We start from the raw sequence: 24003 nt of genomic DNA, 5'->3' as shown, positions 1-24003 counted from the left end.
GGCTGGGGCCCAGGTGGGCCTAGAACTGGTGACTACCCCCTTGTGGGTAGAGCTGAGTCCCAGGGCTTCTGACTTCAGGGTCCTGGGGGCCAGGGACTACTGCCATGTAGGCTTGCAGACCAGGTGCTGGGCCCTCTGGTGGACAGGGCCGGGTCCCAGGGCAGCTGAAGGCTCAGGGGTCTTAGAGTAGCAGGCCTCGTGGCGGATGGGGGCGGGCAGGGGTGGTTCCTCAGCTTTTCTAGTTGCCTGGTCTAAAGTGTCCCAGCACTGGTGCTGACAAGCTGGTGGGTGGGGCTGGGTCCCAGTGCTAATAAACTAGAGAGAGGATTCCAAAATGATGCTTGCCAGCACCAGTGTCCTCATGATATAACAAGCTCCCCCAAATGGCTGCCTCCAGCATCTATGTCCCCAGGATGAGCCCCAGCTTTTTGATGCCTCTCCAATATCAGCACAAGGGTCTGAACAGGCTCCTTTCAAACTGCTTCTTCCTACCTGGGTCCAAGTGTGACGTGTGCACCCTTTAAGTGTGCAATCTATTTCCCACAGCCCTCTGGTTCTCCTGAAAATAAGTCTTGCTGGCCTTCAAAGTCAAACATTCTGGGGGCTTGTCTTCCTGGTGCAGGACCCCCAGGCTACAGGACCCAATGTGGGTCTCAGACCACTTCCTCTTTGGGGAAAAACTTTGCAATTTTAATTATCCGCCCATTTGTAGGTTACCTACCAGTGGTATGGGTCTTGACAGAATCATGGCTCCACCCTCTCCCACCTGTCTCACTGAGGTTCCATCTTTATATTTTTAGTTATAGAAGATCTTTTCTACTGGTCTTTAGGTTTTCCTCAACAATAGTTTTTCTATAAATAGTTATAATTTAGGTGAGCCCTTGGGAGGAGGTGAGCTCAGGGTCTTCCTACTGCACTAGCCTGTGCACCCCCTCACATGGCACCACTTACCGAGATGGATAGGACGTCTCCATTTGCATAAAAATGGAGGAGGTTCCTATATATACATGGCATGGTTACCCATAGAAAGCAAGACAGGAGTAGGAGGAAGATTTTTCACCACAGACCTTTTTATACTTATTTTGAAATATTAAAACAATTTATCTACTCTAAAATTAAGTATAATAATGAAAACCACATTTGTAACAATAAATAGCTTACTCTATCCCTTATTAGTCAGGCACTGCTCTAAATAGTTAACTCTTTATATATATATATATATATATATATATATATACACACACATGATATATTTTTTTTCAACTGAGACAATTACACAGTGGTGTAATTATTTTTAGGGCTTCCCAGGTGCCATAGTAGTAAAGGATATACCTGCCAATGAAGGAGACTCAAGACACTCAGGTTCTATCCCTGGATTGGGAAGATCTCCTGGAGTAGGAAATGACAACCCACTCCAGTATTGTTGCCTGGAAAATTCCATGGACAGAGGAGCCTGGTGGGCTATAATCCACGGAGTAGCAAAGAGACACAACTGAGTGCACACACACACACTATTTATTTTAACCTTGAAAGTGTGGACTCAATTTTCAATCTTCTTGAAACCAACAAAAGTATAAAGAAAATCCTATAAAGTCTCCAAAAGAGAAAAGTCAAATCTTAAATCAATGTGGATTCCTGTATTAACCTCTGCCTTCCATTTTTTCTTTATGTAAACTTCACCTCTAACATCAGCCACGTCTTGATTACTTGTCTTCCATTTAAGGCCTTAACTTCTAAGCCTCCAATCCAGAAGATTCTGTGAGCAGGGAATACACGGTGCTGTGTGCCAGGTGTGTCAGAAACACCCAGCTGTCCTTATCAACTGAGTATATTTCTTGGGAACTGCAGGGCCTTCTGTGTTGTGAAACATTTTTCTCCTGACCTCGAAAAGCATCTAAACACCTTTTCTAGGTAAATACTATTTCTTTCAAAATCTATTTGTCTAGGAGGTCTGTTGGCCAAATTTCGAGAACCGGTATCTTTGATAAAAGCCATCCTTCTGCTTGCCCCTGGGGTGGGTATTGCCTTTCTTATAGACATCCCCTTGTGAGTTTCACTTAACAGTGGTCACACACTTCTTTCATGAATTTGATTCTAGCCTAACACACCAGAATCCTAAGCAGTATTCACTTCAGGGCAGGTGGCTGGTCATCTTTGCCTCATCTCCCTTTGGGAGAACCCACTGGCTTCCAGAAAGGGCTGCCCTCAGTTGACATCAACTGAACTTGCCAAGCAGCTCACATGCTGATTTTCTGATATGCCTGGGGAGGTTAGATACTGTCACCCCTCCTAAACTTTTGGCCAGGCCAGAAGCCGGGTGAGTCCTAATGATGTACCATGATAGAACTGTTTTGGCAGTAGGATCCTGTTTGGCAAGGAGAGGTGTAGTATCAAATTCTGACGACAGCTTTTGGCTCTGTAGTAGTCAAGGAAGATCCTGGGCTGCAGGAGGGGTTTTCCTGATGTGAACTGGCCGAGAAAAATCTTCAGTTCAAGGTCAGTCTGTGCTGCATGGAGCCAGTTCACCCACACACCCTACAACTACTGTTTGTGAATCTTTCTGAAATACAGGGGTTAGGAGACTGTGAGTCCTAAATCCTTGCCAATGAAGGTTAACATGGTGGGTAATTGAGTAAATTTTTATAGCTGTTTAATTCCAAATCAAAAATTATCTCAGTCATCCAACAGAACAAAATCTGAAATGTTTGGGGAAATGTTTATCTGGTCACAAAGAACTTGAAAGTTCAGCAGCAGCAAAAGTGAAAGCAGCCAGCTGCATAACTTTAAGAGCCATGGCATACAAACCACTACAATATTGTAAAGTAATTAGCCTCCAATTAAAATAAATAAATTAATTTTTAAAAAAGAGAAGTGAGTTAGTATTTTCTAGCTCAAGGACCTTATTGGTCTGGACAAAATAATAGTAAGTCACTTTTTTCTTGTCTTACTGGGAAAAAAATGTTTAAAATACATATTTGGGGGAAAAATAGTCCTTAAATAATCCTTAAAAAGTTTTAGTACCAGGACTGAGGAAATGTCTACTTCTACATAAACACATTTTCAATTTACAAATGACAATAGCACTAGGTATTCATGTTTCCAAGAATCATATGTTACTATACGTGTTGCTTTAGTAAGCACTTTGTTTTAAAAAATCTTCAGCAGTCATTTCAAGCCAAACCAAATGTACTCATATATGACAAAAATACCTCCGGACACAGAGTCTTCTTTCAGTTCAGTTCAGTTCAGTCGCTCAGTCGTGTCCAACCGACTCTTTGTGACCCTGTGAATCGCAGCACGCCAGGCCTCCCTGTCCATCACCAACTCCCGGAGTTTACCTAAACTCATGTCCATCGAGTCGGTGATGCCATCCAGCCATCTCATCCTCTGTTGTCCCCTTCTCCTCCTGCCCCCAATCCCTCCCAGCATCAGGGTCTTTGCCAATGAGTCAGCTCTTCGAAACAGATGGCCAAAGTATTGGAGTTTCAGCTTCAACATCAGTCCTTCCAAAGGACACCCAGGACTGATCTCCTTTAGGATGGACTGGTTGGATCTCCTTGCAGTCCAAAGGACTCTCAAGAGTCTTCTCCAGCACCACAGTTCAAAAGCATCAATTCTTCAGCACTCAGCTTTCTTCACCGTCCAACTCTCACATCCAGACATGACTACTGGAAAAACCATAGACTTGACTAGACGGACCTTTGTTGGCAAAGCAATGTCTCTGCTTTTTAATATGCTGTCTTCTTTACTGGCTCACAAAAGGCATAGTCACACATTGAAAGTTCAGTTCAATTCAGTCGCTCAGTCGTGTCCGACTCTTTGTGACCCCATGAACCGCAGCATGCCAGGCCTCCCTGTCCATCACCAACACCCAGAATCCACACAAACCCATGTCCATTGAGTCAGTGATGCCATCTCACCAATTGAAATGCCATCCAAATTGAAAGTTAACAGTCTCTTAACCTCTCGGTTTCATCATTTTTGTTTACTAAATGGAGCTACTAGTCTCTTGCACAGGCTGCTAAAAAAATTAAATGAGATAGTATATATAGGACTTCTTCTTTACTGCGCTTGATACTAATTAGCACTCAAAATAAGTGTCTCTCTTCCCTCAATCAGAATTTATTTTTCTCTCTAACTGTAGGTGACATATTTGTCCTCAAAAAGAATTTCAGACTCGTGGAGGTATTTCAGGATTTTAGGACACTCCAAGAAATCATTAAGCCTTCATCCAAATGACCCCTCCCTGGAACCAGAAATATGCGACAGTATCTATTCTAGGAGCTGCTTGGGAATCACAGGGAGGGAAATCATGTATGTCCTTTAACACCAGCTTTTCCAGCACCTTGGAGCTTTCTTTACTCTTCCACTCTCACCCCTTCTCCTTCTCTGCCTGCCCATGGGCTGGGAGCCTCTCTCAGGCTCCTTCTTGCATCCATCCATCTTCTTTTACTTTCTACCTTTATTTTTATTCTTAGAGATCTTAGAGAGCTTCTTCAAAAATCCAGTGCCCATTCAGTCCTCCACTTCCTTTACATCAAAAAAGCAGCAGATGGTGGGGGTGCTGTTGACATATTGATTGTTTCCACTGGAGATGAGTGTCTCTGAGGCCCTAAATTCTGAGGAATGCTTTGCTTCCCACTTACATGGCAGTGAGGCACCACAGCTTAAGGAGACCAGATTTGCTACTCTCTACTAAAATGACCCTGAACAATTTCTTCTCTTCTCCACATCTCAGTTACATCACTGGTCATATACATTCTGCATGAGCTAAAGAAAGTCATCTTCCTGATGGAAAAGAAAAAGACAAGACAGAAACCAAAAAATGAAACTTTTTGTTTTCAAACACTGTGCTCGATAACACATCCCTCACCCTCATCCTCACCTTAGAGGTTCAAGGTTGAGATTGAATCAGAGATACAATAAGTCTGAGGGATGGGGTGTAGTTCAGTGATGCGAAGTTGGCTCTGAGTTAGGTGGGGGTACTTGTTACAGCCTTTAATATTTTTAAAACTGGAAGCTTAATTTTTTAAAAAAAGAAGAATTAAACTGTTCTAGATTCCCAGAGTGGCCTTCTGAAAATGTCATGTATCCAGCTGGATTAACGATTGGCTATTTTGAAGATCAAATGACACAATCCATGGGAGAAAACTTTTTATAATATGTGTGGTGACCTTGAGGTTCGGTAATGTTTTCTATCTCCATGTTTTCTGCTCTTTGGGCAAAATCCCTGCAGCTGACAGAGCACTAAGACTTTGGACTGTAATGAGCCTTGGGGTCATCTTTTCCAGTCCTTCTCAAAGGAGGCCCTGTGTGTACACATGCTGGACAAGTAGAAGTGAATGGCACTGCCATGCTTATAAAAAAGAAATTCTCCAGTGATACACATGGGGATTTATGTCCCCCTTTCTCTCAGTGAACTATGAATGGACATACGATCATCTTACGACATAATCAATTTGTATAAAAACAATAACTTCTGTTTTTCATGATCATATCTAAATTTGGCAATGACCTTTGAAAGTTAACTGCCATTCCTATAAAGTTAAAGGTTTCTTTATAAAATTAAATATACCATACTATACAAACCAGTAATCCCACTCCTTTGAATATTCCTGGCAGCTTTATTCATAAAACCCAAGTAGAAGCAGCTCCAATGTCCACCGGCTGAATAAATACATTGTGGTAAATGCACGCAAAAGAATCCTACTCAGCAATATAAAGGAATGAACCACTGATATTCAACCACATGAATAAATCTCAAAAGCATCATGCTAAGTAAAAGAAGCCAGACATGAGAGCCTACATACTGTATGATTGCATTTCTATGAAATTATAGAAAAAGTAAATCTATACATATGGAAATCAGAGCTGTGTTTGGCAGGGGAGAAGAATGGAATTGACCACAAGATACAATAAGAAAGTTTTGGAGATAATTGTGGTGATGGTTATATGATTGTATATTTGTTAAAACTCATTGAATTGTATCCTTTTAAAAAGTGAAATCACTGTATATAAATTATGCCATCATAAAGCATTTTAAAGAAAAGGTAACCACCAAAGAGATTCTCCTAATTTTAGCCTGATAATTAGCTAATTTAAATAACAACCCACCAACTAAAAGATCACAAATATGATAACTAGAACTTGAAAGGTGAAAAATATTTGAAATATATTTGAGAAACTGGACAACCTTATCCTTCCCTTTTGACCATTATCATGTTGTTATTGTATTACTGGTTAGAATAGATAATAAAACTAAGGCTGACAAATAAAGCCATTACTGTGTCTTTTTAAGATTTTAAACTAATTACAGGTTATTCCCATGTCTGGATCAGTTAAGCCTGTCTATGAAATTTTCATTTTACTGACAGATAACTAAAAAAAACTCCAGTCACCCAAATTGAGCTGAAATGTCATCTTCCCTTCTCTACTCCTACTAGAAAACTCTGATCACTTAATTATTTACTAATTAATTCCACATTCTTTCCCCACTTCCAAAGGATCTCAGCAACTTCAGAAACAAATCAGGCAAGATAATAATGGAGACAAAAGGTTAAAGCATAAATAAATGCAGGGTGAAGAGCCAAGTAACTACTGGAAAGTTACAAATTTCGCTCTAAGCCTCTTAGTGGCCTAAAAAAAGAAAAAAAAGAATTAATATGACTCAAAAAGTCTATTAGATAATGAAAAAAACTCAGTATTAAGGCATACAACACTCTTTCTGATACCAAGGTGAAAACTTTCCCATGGAGCCTCTGAAAGAGGAAATTCTGTGACACCAAGAAACATCTATAAGAGCCCATCAAAGGGACCTATTAACCCTGGTGGTCCAGTGGTTAATATTAATAATCTGCCTTCCAAAGCAGGGGTCACAGGTTTGATCCCTGTCTGGGAACTAAGATCCTACATGCCTCAGGGCATTGAAGCCCGCATGCAGCAATTATTGAGTGCACGTGCCCGAGGGCCCATGATTAGAAACAAGATGCAGTCACAGCAGTGGGAAGCCTGCGCACTGCAACTAGAGAAAGCCCACATGTAGCATCAAAAAGAAATAAAATTAAAAGAAATAATAGAATCCATGGAATTGATGCTTTCAAACTGTATGTTGGAGATTTCTGAGAGTCCCTTGGACAGCAAGGAGATCAAACCAGTCAATCCTTTAGGAAATCAACCCTGAATATTCATTGGAAGGACTGATGCTGAAGCTGAAGCTCCAGTACTTTGGCCACCTGATGTGAAGAGTCAACTGACTGGAAAAGACCCTGATGCTGGGAAAGATTGAGGGCAAGGGGAAAAGAGGACAACAGAGGACAAGATGTTTGGATGGCATCGTTGACTCAACGGACGTGAGTTTGAGCAAGCTCTGGGAGATGGTGAAGGACAGGGAAATGTGCTGCAGTCCACGGGGTTGCAAAGAGTCGGACGTGACTAAGCGACTGGACAACAACACAGGTAAAATCACAACAGTGAGTTTTTTGTGACATCCTTAAAACCATGGGAAAAGTCAAGAAGATAATGCCTTTCTAGGAAGGAACATGGTAGCTGGGGCGGGGGGAAGGTAGCAGGCAAGACTTATTTTCACTGTACACATATGCTTTTTAGTAGCGCACAAACTATACACATTGCCAAACAGAGGTTAGTACTCAGACTGGAGAGGCAAGCCACTTGGTTCAAATCCTAGCTGTACAAATTACTAGCTGCAAAATGTTGGGCAAGCTCTGTGCCTCACCTCTAAAGTAGGGAGTAGAGACTACCTCATCACATTGCTGGGAACAATTACATCATCTAGCCTTGACTAGACGGACCTTTGTCAGCAAAGTAATGTCTCTGCTTTTTAATATGCTGTCTAGGTTGGTCACAACTTTCCTTCCAAGGAGTAAGTGTCTTTTAATTTCATGGCTGCAATCACCATCTGCAGTGATTTTGAAGCCCCAAAAATAAAGTCTGACACTGTTTCCCCATCTATTTCCCATGCAGTGATGGGACCAGATGCCACGATCTTAGTTTTCTGAATGTTGAACTTTAAGCCAACTTTTTTACTCTCCTCTTTCACTTTCATCAAGAGGCTTTTTAGTTCCTCTTCACTTTTTGCCATTAAGAGTGGTGTCATCTGCATATCTGAGGTTATTGATATTTCTCCCAGTAATCTTGATTCTAGCTTATGCTGAGAGCCAAAGAATTGATGCTTTTGAACTATGGTCCTAGAGAAGACTCAGAGTCCCTTGGACTGCAAGGAGATCAAACCAGTCAATCTTAAAGGAAATCAACCTTGAATATTCATTGAAAGGACTGATTCTGAAGCCCTACTTTGGCCACCTGATGTGAACAGCTGATTCATTAGAAAAGACCCTGATGCTGGAAAAGACTGAAGGCAGAAGAGGGTGACAGAGGATGAGATGGTTGGATGGCATCACTGATTCAATGGACATGAATTTGGGCAAACTCCAGGAGATGGGGAAGGACAGGGAAGCCTGACATGCTGCAATCCATGGGGTCACAAAGAGTCGGACACAACTTGGTGATTGAACAACAACAAAAGTTTCTTTTAAGGTAATGTAGCTAGTCACCAAGCTCTTGCAACTTGTGGAGTTGGGACTCCAACTCTCGAGTAAAGAATGGACTCCAAGGATAATATTTCTTGAAACTAAGCTTCCAGTTAGATATTAACAGGGTTGTGATCCCTGGCAACAATTCCAGGTATGGATTTTATGTATTATCAATTAACGGAAAACTTTTAAGCTGTCAGTTACCTAGGTAGTTCCTGTGTTTGGCCAGATGTGGTTTATCTATTCCATAGACTGTCTGTGGAACTCTTTGTGTCTTAGGGCAGCATGTTGCCCTCTGCTCTTGAATATATTTCCAGGTCAGTTGTTCCCCCCATCAATTAGCATGTGTGCTCAAGGGAATGCAAACTGATTTCGGCATTATCTTAAACAAAACATAATCAGGAAGGTAAGTATCCTGCCAAAAAAAATTACATAATGCATTCCAAGGCCAACTAAAAATTAATTTGGACCAACCATGCTGAATATATGGATTTAGCAACAGTTTAAATGGTTAATAGTTCTGGGTACTCTTGTAGAATACAGATTTTTGTTTTAACCTTAAATCTTTCTTTAGGAATCAGAAATTCTACAAGTTTAAATTTCACAGAAAAACAATAAACAAATGAAAGTCTCAAACATCTGTCTCGGTACATGTATTAAGGTAGTGTTTGCAGGTAGTATCTATCTACTACCTGCAAAGCCTTATAAGCCAGAATGTTTGAATACCTACTTGGTCCACAGCCTGGAACATCACCTGAGAGATCCACCCCTAAACCACTGAGTTAGAATCTGCATTTCAACAAAATCCCCAGGCAATCTGTGGTCACATTAAAATTTGAGACGTTTTGATCTCGAAACTCAATGTGGAATAGCCTCAGGAAAACTGGTCAGTGGGTCACTATTAGTAATCTCAATTAAGACAACATGCCAGAATAGATTGTAGCAACCTCAAAATGCCCCTATTTGACTCAATGTGGTAAAAGCTGCAAAGTTTCTGTTTCTGTAACTGTTTCATGTAAATGTTGTTCTCATATGAAACACAGGAAAGGAGGCTATGGTGACTGCTTTTACTGAAACACCTCAGGTTGGTGGGCGGGGTGGGGGGACTGTGGAGCAGAGGGGAGCTGTTTCTGAGGAAAGCCTGCCAGTTCTAGCTGTCCACAGCTCTTCCTCTAGGCTTCGCCCTTCTGGCCCCAGAACCATACCCTGTGGGAGCCCAGTCTGAATACTTAGACTTCAAGCAGCAGGTGGTTAAGTGTCATAAGGGCAGGAGGGTTCCTGGGTGAAATAGGAAAACCTCACTCTCTTGAGTCCACTTATCAGTATGGAAAAGAGCAATTCAAACCTGAAAGTACCGCTCTGTTTTCCTGTTCCCAGTGACTATGTGTGCTAAGTCATTTCAGTCATGTCCAACTCTTGGCAACCCCGTGGACTGTAGGGTGTGAGGCTCCTCTGTCCATAGGATATTCCAAGCAAGAACACTGGAATGGGTTGCCATTTCCTCCTCCAAGGGATCTTCTGGCCCAGGGATTGAACCTGCGTCTCTTCCATGTCCTGGATTGGCTGGCGGGTTCTTTACCACTAGTGCCCCTTTCCTCTCCTCAGGTAGGTACAACTCAACTATAGCCTTTTATCTTCCTTGCGTGCTTGCTAAGTTGCTTCAGTTGTGTCCGACTATTTGTGATCCTACGGACAGTAGCCCACCAGGCTCCTCTGTCCATGGGATTCTCCAGGCAAGAATGCTGGAATGGGTTGCCATTTCCTCCTTTAGGGGATCTTCCTGACCCAGGGATTGAATCCTAGTCTTTTTTATCTCCTGCATTGGCAGGTGGGTTCTTTACAACTAGCACCACCTGGGAAGCCTTATCATCCTTAAAGAGCTCCAACTCTTCTAAACTTGTAGGCTTTGAGTAAGTGGTAACCCAATTACTGCCCCTTCTCCCCACATTTCCACTTCCTTCAAAGGAAGTTTAGAATGCCAAGTAATCAGGTGGTCTTCCAAAGTAAATCAGTGGTGTCAATTGCTATGGTCAGGATGGGGGAAAGGATTCACGAGTCTCCCAGAGATGACATTTAAAATGCTGATTGCTGGGTTCTATTATTAAGATTCTGATTCAGGGGTATGGGCTTAGAACCAAAATTCTGCCTTTTTAACAAGTGCCCCCAAGTGATTCTGATGTAGGAGATCCAGGCCTACACTTGAATAAACAGTGATATAATTAGTTTGGGCTTCCCAGGTGGCACTAGTGGTAAAGGATCTGCCTGCCAATGCAGGAGACACCAGAGACTGGGGTTCGAATACTGTGTCAGGAAGATTCCCCAGTGTAGGAAATAGCAACCTGCTCCAGTATTCTTGCTTGGGAAATTCCACGGTCAGAGAAGCCTGGTGGGCCACAGCCTACAGGGCTGCAGAGAGTTGGAAGGAGTTGTGTGAGTGACTAAGCACACACACATGATTGGTTTGAGAATAGCAATACCACCTTTACAAATAAATCACCTATTCTAAAGCATCTGTTTCGTTGTTTCAACTGATGTTGTCAACTTCCTGTTTGGTTTCCATTCAGCAGATACTGAGCAACTATTGTTTGCAGAGAATTGTATCAATACTAGCTGCTGCTTTCCTGTGTGATTGGACTGGATGGAAGAGATGGGGAGAGAAGGGTGTGATCACATCAGAGAACTATTTCTCAACTTCCTAGAAAAATGACAAATTCACCTTTTCATGATTTGTGAAACAGATTAACCTAAAAGACTGTATTACCCAACCACAGTTAGCATAGTTTACTAACCTTTTGGGCACCAGTGTACCAGAGATATCATGGTCTTGCTTGCAAGGTCAGTTCTGTAACAAAACTGCCATGGTTCAAACCCTACTTTCTCCCCTTACATGCTACGACCATAGACAAGTGACTTTTCTGTGACTAAGCTTCTTCATCTATAAAATGAAGATTATAGAACCTACTTCATTGAGTTAACGTTTGACAATTCAATGAAACACTTAAATATCTAATTGATGCAGAGGACTTCGAAAATCTAACACACTAAAAATTTATTGTTTTTCCGTTAAGGCCACAAAACCGCTGTGAGAACACTGAGAAATGCTTCCGGAGGGTTATTTGGAACTCCAGGTGAAGAAAGTGCAGTTAAACTTTATGTTTCACACAAGCAGTTCAGATGAATTATTCTAACTGGAGTGATCTGGGGGTTTTGTTTTGTAAAGTTCCCTAATCCTTGCCTTCTTTGGGAGTTTGTCCCTGGGATGTCACACTCTGCCGCCAAAGTCCCCCTCCAAATCCCCAGCTCACGATCTCAGGCAGGTGCCCCGCGGAAACCGGACCAGGACTTGAGCGGCCGCGGGAGGTGCACGCGGAGCCCAGCCCCCCAGTGGAAGGGCTGGGTGAGGACCCGGGTCCCGCAGTCCCGGGGCCGCCTCCCCGCGAGGATGCCGGCGGGCGCGGGGAGCGTGCGCGGCCACGTGACGGCCGCTATAAGAGCGCTCCGGGCGGACGCTCGGCTCCCGCCGCGCCTCCTCGCCGGCCGCGCTCGCTCCCCGCGCCGGGCGTCTCCGAGTCACGAACCTGCGGCTGCGGCTGCGGCGGCCGCCCGCGCCCCCGGCTGCACCATGACAGGTACGCGCCGCCAGCCGCTGCCGCAGCGCTTCCCCCCGCGCACCCGGCCCTCCGCCCCGGGGGAGCTCCCGGCAGGACGAGGACCGCCGCGAAGTTACAGGCTGGCCGTAGCCGGGCGTGTCGCTTCCTGCGTCAGCCGCTGCCCGGCCGTCCCGACCCGGAGCGCAGCCGAGGGGCCCCGCCGGGCAGCGCCTGGGCCCTCCGCCGAAGCCCCCGTTCCTGCTTCCGTCTCCTTGCCCTTCCTCCTGCGCGCACCGTGAAGGGCGGGCGGGCGGGCGGAGCAGCTGCGGCGGGCTGCGTAGGGGCGGGGAGCCGGCTCCCCCGGGGCGCCCGGCCCGAAGCCCGGAGCGCGGCGGGGTCGCGGGGCGCCGCCCCCACAGCCCGCGGGTTGGGACCCCTGGAAAGGGGCGGCCGCGAGGCAGGCACGCCGGCGGCCCCGGCCCGGCTCCTTGGCCGTCCGTCCCGGCGCTGGCCGCCTCGCCGAGCCTATTTTTAGGCCTTTGGGGCTGGGTTGCGGGAAGCCCGAGCCCGGCGAGCGCCCCCCGGGGAGCGGGACCCGGGCGGTGGGAAGGCGCCGGCCCACTTGTTGCAGGGTGTCCGGGTCGCTCGGCGAGTCTGCCCCACGAGGACCGCAGACCGTGCTGTTGAGTCTGATAGTGGGGTTATTACAGCCACTGAACTGCGGAAAGATTGCAGAAGTCACCCGGAGCTCGGCCATCTCTGGGAGGGTTTAGCCTCCTCCCCAGCTGTCACTGGTCTTTCCTTTGCTAGGTTTGCCTTGCAAACCCCAGTTCCTAAGGTTTGTCCTGCCTCCCGCTTCCTTTGGGAAGTCATCCATATCCTTGCTTCCTGAAAGCCTCGAATCCTACTTACCTGTAAACTTTTCTCCTTGATCTCCCGGTGTGTGTGTGTGTGCTAAGTGGCTTCAGTCATGTCCTACTTTTTGGGACCCCATAGACTGTAGCTCCTCTTTTCCAGGGATTCTCCAGGCAAGAATACTGGAGTGGGTTGCCATGCCCTCCTCCATGGTCCTGGAATGGACCATCTTTGAGTTGAAACATCATTCATCATGCCCCAGGTTAAGCGCCCTTGCGGTGGGCTGACTAAAATATTGCTATCTTATGACAGGTTGAAAAAACGAGAACAGGAAGAAGTTGATTGGTATGTCAAGGGATGGGGACCCTGTCCTGAGCTTTCCTAGAGTGACTGGCTGAGAAGCAGATGACCCTGGGGAAGGGCAGGGTGCAGGTAGAAACTCCAGATCTTCGACTGCGTAACAGAGAATCCAAGGCTATGTGTGAAGGTTGCCCTCAGATCTGCGGCTGGGGAGTGCGCTGGCTCACTGGACAGCCTACAGTTTCCTCACTGGAATTTGCCTCCAGGCTCTACTGGAAAATGGGCAAAGGGAGGAAGAGGAAACCTAAGACAGAATCAGAGTGACTTTGTTACAGTGTCCCAACTCCCTACTTGGGCAACAGTGACCCACGTGAGCCCCAGCAGCACTGGATCCTTTGTGTTTGGATGCCCACCAACCTGTTTTAACGTTGAAATCCCTTTCGAGAGGGAATGTGTCCCGGAATCATCCTGGGAAGGACTAAAGAAATCCTAAAGGCTTGGCTGGTGGCTTTGGGAGGGTTGGACTTGTTCAGGAGGAAGAATAATTCATGTATTTGCAACTAAGTCATTATTGGAGATTGATTTTTGAATGTGTGTGTGTGTGTATGAGAGAGGGGGGGGTGGATTCCCTGGTGGCCAGGTGGTAAAGAATCCACCTGCCAAGCAGGAGATGTGGGTTTGATCCCTGGGTCGGGACAATCCCCTGGAGGAGAACATGGCAACCCACTCCAGTGTTCTTGCCTAAAAAATTCCATGAACAGAGGAGCTTGGCGGGCTACAGTCCAGGGGGTCACAAAGAGTCAGACACGACTGAGCGACTGAGAACAAGCAGGAGTGTGAAAGGGTTGAGGGGCCCCAGGGTACTGGGTAGGATGTACTGCTTGCTTCTCCAAGGAAAAAGAGGCAGGTTTGTTAGAGCTTGTGAGGTGGTCCCTAAATCCATTCAACAGTGATGGGCCACTATTTAGATGGAAGCATCAAGGAGGGAACGCTTCTCGGGGAAAGTGGTGTTTAAGACAGACTCAAAGCGACTCTGGAGAGGTGGTTGGGTGACTGTGGAGTCTTGGCTCCAGGTTGAGGAAAGAGTTGAAAAAGCCTGAGGCTTGGCACATGTGAGCACCAGGATGGAGAATATGGCCTCTGCTTCAGATGCTGTCAGTTGAGGTTGTTGGCTGGATTTGTTCTTGACTGAGAATACTGTCTATGGTACCTTGTAGGACAAACAGAAAATGCACTTCTTGATCTCTTCTCTGTTACCTGGTAATTGCCCTCTGGGTGTTAAGCTACTGTGTAGTCTGGGAATTTAGCATGTGTGGCCTCTAAATTAGATTTAATTTTTATAGCCACCTGAAGGTTGCCAATGATCTTCTGCTAAAGAATGGTATTGAGACACTCTTAAAGTGGGCACTGGGTTCTCTCTCCCACCCGCCAAGAGGCTGTTCCTTTGTTGATTGAGCAGGTTGATCACAGAGGAGTTGATTTTGCCCAATTATTGGTTGACCAGGGTCCTGGGGTCATGTTTTTTAGTTAGAATGATGTAATGAATACCTTCTGTCTTCCTTGTTTTAAGATCAGGCCTTTGTGACACTGACCACAAACGATTCCTATGCCAAAGGAGCCCTGGTCCTGGGCTTGTCTCTGAAACAGCATGGGACCACCAGGAGGCTGGTCGTGCTCGTCACCCCACAGGTCTCGGACTCCATGAGGTGAGGACCTTGCTGCCAGGCTGTTGGTCGGGCTCTGACATCCCCTCCCCTGTTCTGGCATCAGTGGACCTTAAGGCCAGACCCTTTCCAGGGGTTTAGTGCTGGTGGAGAACGATGAGAGCTGCTGAGTGAAGGATTCCTGGGTCTGAATCCTCTTCCTGGCTCTTGGGAGATGTTCTAACCAAGCTCCATCTGGGAGGTGGGGTTCTGGCCCTTGTGCTTACTGATCCCAACCAGGAGTTGGGCTCTCCCGTAGGCAGGTCCTCTCCGGGTGATCCAAGTGAGTGACTCAGTCCAGCCATTCCCTCTGTGTCCTCCTGCTTCACCTGCATACCTTTCCCCCAAAGGGAGCAGGGGCTATTATTCCTGTTTCCAGCCAAGCAAACCTCCCTTGCCTTTGAAAGAAAATAGCAGTTTTCTCCACCACATCGGACATTATTAACCTAATGATCTTTATTTACAATTCAGTAGACTAGAGATTTTCCAAAGGGCTCTCTGAATTAGAGGTCCTGCTAGGAGAGACCCTGAGGGGTACAAGCTGCTTGTTGATTGGGTTAGTTCATGTTACTTTTTGGAATTAAATTTTGAAGTATCTGAATCAACTGCCTTGATCCTCATACTAACTTATTTAGAGTATCTTGCCACACTAGCACCTCTGTATTGCATTTATTTTTGTGTTCTTTTATTCCTTTTAGAAGTTGAAAATGCCCCTTTTGTGACTCTTTTAAAAAAATGTAAGCACATGCCAAGGACCCCTGAAAAAGAGGCATTATATATGCATAAGTGTATCTCACACAGTAACCATCTTGTTCCTAAAGGGTAATTTAGGAAAACCAAATTACCCCCAAACTGTCTCCTATGTGTATGTCCTAATCTATAATCACTTTAGTAAGGATACTGTAAGAAAGTGGATGTAGTCTTAGAAACCAAGCCCCCTTTCCGGTGATAAGTGGTACACCAACCATTTCTTTCAAAGAAATCAAGTTTACAGTGTGAACTGGAACATATTTTTGTACCGATTTGGAGATTACTAGTACAATACCAGTTTTGTTCTGCATGCTTGATATGCTGTATGCTTTCAGTGATGATCTGTCTTTATCGTGTGTTTTTCTTGTGCTGAGTTTAGTGTCTCACCTAAGAAGTACACGCCAACTTCTCTCACCTCTGGCTTGCTTTCTACAGTAAGTCTTTAGTTAATTTTTGGCAGGGAGAAGTGTTGTACCTCACAAACCAGAGTGAGTCTCTCATGCCAGGGGTGCTAAGCGTATAATAAATGCTGGTTATATTCGATGAAAAAGAATGGAAACCGAGTAATTGAGTCACTCAACTTCTTTTACGACACACAGCTTCAGGCAGTTGTCAACTGCTTTAGCAAAAATTATTAATTAGTTATAGGCTTCAGTGCAGATATTGTATGCCTTAACTCAGCATCACTTGAAAAAGTATTCAGTGGTCAGCAAGAATCAGTTCTAATAAAATATTATTGTTAAAGACATCGGCTGTTGAAAAGATGTCTGACTAGACATCAGTTACATTTTTACAGGCTGTTTCACAATTTGCCTGGTATTCAGTGGTACAATAAAACATATGGAAAACTTCTTCTGTGATAGTGGTTAAGACAAGTAGCTCATCCTCACCATAAGCAGTTCTTACCATTTTAGTGAAGTTAACTGCACATGCAAATTAACAGTTTGTGCTGAAGTCAATTAGGACATATTTAAGAGACCGTAATATACCAAAGTAACAGATTGCTGTAGTCGTTGATAAGCTAATAAGAATGCAGTCTTATGTTATATGGGTCACTTTTTCTGAAGAGATGCTAAGAGCTGTTTCCTGGATTTTATTTTGGCAGGAAAACTTTAGAGACAGTCTTTGATGAAGTCATTGTGGTAGATGTCTTGGACAGTGGTGATTCTGCGCATCTAACCTTAATGAAGAGGCCTGAGTTGGGTGTCACGTTGACTAAACTCCACTGCTGGTCACTTACACAGTACTCAAAATGTGTATTCATGGATGCAGATACTCTGGTGAGTATGACTTTGATGGCTGGAGAGATGGATATAGTAACTGAAACCAGTTAGGCATGTGAAGAATGCTGTCAGGACTTGACAGTAACGTTCAGATAAAACCGCTGTTGTGAAAAGTGTCAGGTGTTGAAGGAGAGTAGGACCAGTCTGCCTCACAGGTGTCATCTGAAGAGTTAAAGACCAGCAACAGGTTGCATCTTGTGTGTTGAATAACTTAAGGAGAACTTAGGAAGGGTTGTGCTATAGAAGAACAGTTCTGAAATGCTTTCCCTTCTCCCCACCCCCTTACCCTTGAATCAGGTTCTAGCCAATATTGACGACCTTTTTGAGAGAGAAGAATTGTCCGCGGCACCAGACCCAGGGTGGCCTGACTGCTTCAATTCTGGAGTCTTCGTTTATCAGCCTTCAGTTGAAACATACAATCAGCTGTTGCATCTTGCTGCCGAGCAAGGTAGTTTTGATGGTATGTATCTGTTTTCCTTGTATCAGATAAGCTGTGTATAACTTCTAGGGGCTTCTCTTCTCAGGGAGTTGCTACGTTTCCTTGTGTCTACAAGATAGTGATACATGTGATATGACAAGTGTTTTAAGTAGTGTTCTGGGAAATAGTGTGTTTTGTGTGTGTATGCATGCATCTTTTTCCTATAGGTACCTAGGCTGTTTTATAGACTTGCCCTTCATTGATCTTCCTGTGTCTAAATTAGAATATGATTAAAGCAACCATGGTTATTCAGGAGTTCAAAAGGCCGCTAAACAAATGAAAGAGTTTAACAGCTGTCTTAAGCCTGAGTAAACTGAAGTACAAGAACAGGAGGACCCAGAATTTGTCTCCATGGAAATTTGAGGAATAAATTTAGGCTCTCATTCTCAGAACATGGGCTCTGTGAGTAATCTTTGCCTCCAAATTTTCACTGCCTATAAGGCAGGGCATCAGATAGAGTGCTATCTGCAAAGTTAAAGCATAGAACCTTGGCAGAGTCACCATCCATTTTCCATAATGCGTATGTGTATCTATAGCTGTCAGTATATGTTTATATAGAAAGGTTATGACTGTGATTTAGGGCCTCACATCCTTTGGAGAATTTTGGTTAAATTAGTTAGTTAGGTATACTTCTATTTTAGGGCAGTCTCTAAAATAATAAATAATAAGTCACTTTTGTTTTTAACAGCACAAACCACAAAACTAGCAGGTAGTATGCAAAAGCAGCTCTTTTGAAAATAAATGTTGATGGATCCTTTGAATTAAGAAAAGACCCAATTGTATCTAGGAAGAAGGATTTGTACAAGGAGACCCCCTCTCAGCAATGACTCTCTGTCAGATACTTGACACTGTGGCAGAAGCCTGGGCCAGGAACATGGGGGTAGGCCAGAGCCCTGAGCAGACCCCAGGCCCCAGGGGCTACTTTCCTCTCCAAGAGCAGGTATGAGATTTGCAGTGAGTAGATCTTTTGACACCAGCAGGAATGACCATCCTCAACTAACATCAAGTTCAGCTGTGGATGCAGATATGGGGGTTCATCTCCATTAACTAGTTGTAAAATTAAAAATCACAATTTCAAATGTAAACTTTTTGAGTTAAAAGTACATCTAGAAGTTCATGGGATTGCTGAAATTAAGGGATTGGAATTTAAAACATTTTTGTGTGTGTTAGTCACTCAGTCACGTCCAACTCTTTGTGACCCCATGAACCTTAGCCTGCCAGGCTCCTCTGTCCATGGAATTCTCCAAGCAGGAACACTGGAGTGGGTAGCCATTCCTTTTTCCAGAGGATCTTCCTGATCCAGGGATTGAACCCAGGTCTCCTGCATGGCAGACAGATTCTTTACCTTCCCTACCCGGGAAGCCCAAAACATTTTTAGTTACATATAAAATTGAAATTGGGTTTTTGTTGTTGCTGTTCACAGAAATTGAATTCTGTTTAGTCATTTGAGGATTTGGAATAGCAGCTATTTGAAATGTCATTGAAAAGGAAGGAGAAATTTAAATCTCAATCTTGTTTCACTATTTGACTAGTTTGTACTCTATACCAGTAGTGCTAAACCGGGGGTGATTTTGCCCCACCCCCTGGGGACTTTTGGCAATGTCTGGAGACATTTTTAGTTGTCACAAGTGAATGGGGAGGCAGGACTGACATCTAGTGAGTAGAAGCCAGGGATGCTGCTAAACATCCTCCCACGCACGCCCCCACACCAAAGAATCATCTGGCTCAAGAGGTCAGTAGTGCCAAGGTTGAGAAATTCTGCTCAATGCCAAGTCATTATGTGCCCTTAAAACAGTGAGCAAAAGTATCTGAGCGATAATAAATGGCAGCCTCCAACAGGAAGTGCATCCTTACTTTAAGCAATCTTAAGAGAGAAATAATGTGTTGAGTGCTCACTGTGGTTATGACCAAATGTAACTTCTTCACTTCACTGACTCATTTTGTAGCTCCTGCTCTTTTCTTTTCATATAAGGAATGAAAGTTATATTGGCATTTGAGTTCAAAACATGTATTTCTCTTGCTCACACAAAAATAGTTACCTTTGCACAGAAGGAAGATAAGAGTATTTTTAGCAGAAGTCCACTGTTTGTGTTAACCTTCGTGTCAGATTGTGGCTTTCTTCACCTCCTCTCATTAAATTTAAAGGAAGTAGCATAATCCTGCCAGAAATTCCATATAAATTCTCAGATCTAGTGAGTGAGTTGCATTCTACAGTAGATCTAGCTACCTAAAATGCACACGATTGTAATCGTGTAAAGAGAATCCACTTTCTAATTCTGAAGAATACTAGATTCTGTTGTTGGAAGATGAAAGTTTGGATACCAGTGTGCCGTAATAAATTACTGGGTTACAATTTCAGAATATAAAATGGTTTAATTAGCTGGTAGAAAGCAACCTGGATCATGTATTTGTTCTGGAACCAAGAGGTACTAAAGGAGTTGATGCTCGGTTGTTAAGAAGCAAGAACGTGTGAAGAGGGCTCAACTAGAAAGCACTTTCTGCTTTTTCAGCTAGAATCTGAAACCACAGGAGATTCTCTCTGTGCCTGGGAGCACATTCATTATTCAGCATCAGGGTTTTCAGGAGCTGGCCTTTCTGGAGGGTGCTCCATTTACTGGCCCGTTGGTGGCAAAGGATTTGAATTTTTTCTGTGACTCATAGAAATACCTAGTTGAAAGAGGAAAATTCAACTATGTAGATAGGAGCTTATGGTTATTCTTTTTTTTGTTAATGTTATTTATTTATATTTTTGACTGTGTTAGGTCTTCGCTGCAGCATGGGCTTTTCTCTAGAGGTGAGAGGACTTCTCATTACAGTGCGTTGCAGTGGCTTTTCCTATTACTGAGCACAGGCTGCAGTAGTTATGGTTCCTGGGCTCTAGAGCACAGGCTCAGTAGTTGTGGTTCCTGGGCTTAGTTGAACCGAGGAACTGACATCAAGCTCTCAATGCAGAGCCCTGTCTTGTTTAGATGTCACGCCACAGGCTCTGAGATGAGCACTTTCAGGTATTTCCTTTCACCTTACCATACATTTTCTAATATCCACAGATATTTCCCCCCACCCCCAACCCCCAGGTGTACTGAGCAGGGGTCTTCAGTCCCAGCACTTTTAAACTGATATTAAAGAAAACCTGTTTGCAGATAACTGTATCTCAGTCTGAATGTCTTACAAGTTCTGCTTAATCTCCTCATATGTTCAGCAAAAACTGATGGGGCCTGATGTCCACTGACAAGCCACGCGGGCTGCTGATGGCTGAGTATTTGCAGCTGCTTCTGCAGCCCTTCTGATGTGAAAGAATGTGGCTGTCAAGGCTTCTAATCACCAGTCCTCTAATCACACCGCACCCTTGCCTCTGACCAAGAGGATATTCCTAATATGGCAAATCATGCTAGGGACCTTGACATCTCTTTTCTTCCCTAATATCTATAGAGTATTAGAAATTTTGAACTAGTGATTTCATACCTAATTCCTGGCTGGCGTTTAATTTCCCACAATGAAGTGTCTAACTTCCTATGCTGTTAATATTTGTTGACTGTCTTGCACTTACTTCATAACCAACATTATATGTTTTCTGAAGAGTTGTACAATAACTGTTGCAAAACACATATACAGTAACATTTTATAGACTCTGACAAGATAAGGTCAACTTCAGGACTTTAACAGTGAGAAGGAAGAGAGGTGGTGATTTCGTAGATACTAGTCAGCAGTTTTGTCTCCACACATGAGTGTGCAATAAGGCTGATTCACTTGACTCTTCATTTGATTAAATTAATCTGGATGCAAGTTGAGATTTTATTTCCTTTCTTCCCATGACTCCAGAGTATCCTAAATTAAGGATGCCTATACAGTTGAAATGGTTGGATGGCATCACTGACTCGATGGGCATTAGTTTAAGCTCTGGGAGTTGGTGATGGACAGGGAAGCGTGGCGTGCTGCAGTCCATGGGGTTGCAAAGAGCTGGACATGACTGAGCAACTGAACTGATACAGTTGAAAAGTTTAGTGCTTAACAGTTGCTGTATATTAAATTTTGTTTCCATGTGTTACCTTCAAACACCTAAGTGAAAAATTAGAATTCACATTTTCCAATTTCAAGTATCCATCTTTAAAAAAAATGAAGTTCATTAGTGTAATCTAAATAGCCTAAACTGTTTTTGAAGTCATGAAATTTTGGTCTGTAGTTGAATTAAAAAAAAAAGAACAGAGTAAATTGGTGTAGAATATTAGGTATGGTTTTCCTTCAGCAGAATCTAAAATCTGCTGTGAGGTCATTAAACTGTGTGTTCCCTATTCTGATTTTAAGGGGTCACTGAGACCCTTAAACTGAAAATTTTTTTCTGTGCCTGGAAATGTAAACTGGGAGAGTACAACGAAGTTTTAAAATAATTTTAAAAGAGTTGGTTCTAAATTCTAAATTTTAAAGTGTAAAATTGACCCCAGGGCTACCTTCTCTAACCTTTGCGATTAGTTTCAATTCAAGCTGTCCAAAAAAGGAGTGAAGGAGAGAGGTATTCCCAGATAGTACTTGTCTTGTTCAAACCAGAGATGCTCAGAAATTCAGACGGGCCTCACCTGGTCCCCTGACTCGAAAGGTTCCACTTTGACAGGTGCTCATGGTAGGCTTTCCCCGTTGCCCACAGACTAGGCTACTTGTGGCTATATAGGCCTTAAGCTGTGTTGTCAGTTGCTTTGCAAATTACTCTGTTCTCTTGTGTTTATATCATTCAGTAATTAAATTTGAATTGATAGTTTGGGTAGTATCTTGAACAAAGATGAAAAGCAAAAGTCATATCATGTAGCAAAATAAATGAGTACACACAATTTTTAAGAGCTATTTTTATCTCACTCTTACCCATGAGTATTTTTTTTTTAACTTAGCCGTCTATTTGTAGCCTTGTAACCAGCAGAGATCATGAACTCTTGAGAAATAGAGACGGAAGGAAGTACTAAAGTGTTCATGTGTACAGGCTCTTAGGGGGGTCATTTTACTTCTTCATTTATTCCTTAACAGTTTTGTGAAGTAGTCATTTATTTATTCATTAATATATTAATTCAATAGGTATTAATTGAAGGCCTGCTCTATGGCTGTACTGGGCACCAGCATCGATACAGTTCGGACAGCCACTTGCCAAACAGTCTGGCAAGGTCTGGAGCAGACAGTCTTTCTTGAAGCTGTGGCTGGGTTGTATGAGTGTAGTTTTCTGTCTTCTCTTCCAGTGGATCATCACATGCTGCAACAGTCATGAAAGTATATCCTGGGAATGGTACAGGATGGAGGAAAATACTATACTGGGTGTATTACAGATTAATTACTTAAAACTCATTGCCCTGACTAGAGAAAGCAGTTGATATATTCCTCATTTTAGAGATGAGGACACTTAAGTATTCCATCTCTGCAGCTACTGTTTCTCCCCTCTAAACCATAATGTCTAGAATATTTTGTCTTTTTATTGTTAAAATATAATGGATGTGTTTTATTTGATTAATGAGACATGGTTGATTTATAATATATGTAAGTTTCAAGTGTACAACATGGTGATTCACCATTTTTTAAGGTTACACTCCTCTCATAGTTTTTATAAAATATTGGCCATATTCCTTGTGCCAGACAGTCTATCCATGTAGCTTATTTTATACATAGTAGTCGGTACCTCTTAACCCCCCGGCCCCTATCTTGTCCCCACTTCCCTCTCCTCACTGGCAACCATTAGTTTGTTTTCTGTGTCTATAAGTAAGTTTGTCTTTTTTAATCAGCAGCACAGTTGATAGTCTCGTATTGTTTTGTGAGTCTAGAAGTATTTTTGCAAATGATTAATTTTGCCTTCATTTCTGTAATCCATTCCTATAGTATTGAAAAAAAATCATTTGAGCACCTCATCTGGGGAAGATACTAAGTTTAAGGGCTAGGAATAGATAAGTAAATAATACAGTTTTTTTTTAATCCCTACCTGTATAAAGCTTGTACACTGTATATTTTATGAGACCCTACATTTAACACCTAATTACACAATTATGTAATTGTGAATCTGATAAATTCAGAGTGCTAAAAGAATCTAGACTTAAGAGGATCTGCCTTAAATTGAGAAAGTGAAATTTAAACCACAAATAAGTGTTCCGTTGCATCTATGTGATTATTTAATAGCTTGATTATTAAAAATATTTTTTAAAGTGAGAAAAGCTGAACATGAAATGGTAAAATAAATCAATCGTTCTTGGTTTAAATGGATTGAGGCCAGTGAGATGCAGTGATGCTAAGACCAGGGCTCAAAGTACCTGGATTCCCATGAGCCACCTGGGTTAATCCGATGATCCTTAGTAAACCTGATGGAAATATCCCCAAGAGCTGGAACATTCACAAAAAGTAACTTAGTATCCTTGGCATGCTCTCTGTAGGCAAGAGTGGTAACACCTGCCAAGCATTTATAAGAATTCAGTGTTAAGGAGTGAGTCACATTTTCATTTCTTCATTTGTCTTATCTCTTGCTTATGTTGTTCA

At 43.2% G+C, this 24003-nt stretch overlaps 1 protein-coding gene across 2 annotated transcripts in view; it reads left to right on the top strand.

Annotated features, from left to right (window-relative positions):
* Positions 1-11944: 11944 nt before the first annotated feature.
* The window catches only part of GYG1 (glycogenin 1), a 35607-nt gene continuing 23548 nt past the window's right edge, over positions 11945-24003 (top strand). For both annotated transcript variants that reach the window (XM_081573946.1, XM_081573944.1), the window contains exons 1-4: positions 11945-12178; positions 14865-15000; positions 16853-17027; positions 17328-17490. In XM_081573946.1, the coding sequence (XP_081430072.1) occupies positions 11992-12178; positions 14865-15000; positions 16853-17027; positions 17328-17490 (661 nt within the window). In that variant the 5' untranslated portion in view covers positions 11945-11991. The remainder of the gene's footprint in view (positions 12179-14864; positions 15001-16852; positions 17028-17327; positions 17491-24003) is intronic.

This window comes from Giraffa tippelskirchi, chromosome 2, assembly GCF_054371585.1.
Source record: "Giraffa tippelskirchi isolate mGirTip1 chromosome 2, T2T-mGirTip1v1.2.pri, whole genome shotgun sequence".
NCBI classification, from domain to species: domain Eukaryota; kingdom Metazoa; phylum Chordata; class Mammalia; order Artiodactyla; family Giraffidae; genus Giraffa; species Giraffa tippelskirchi.
This window is presented reverse-complemented; position numbering and strand designations above follow the sequence as displayed.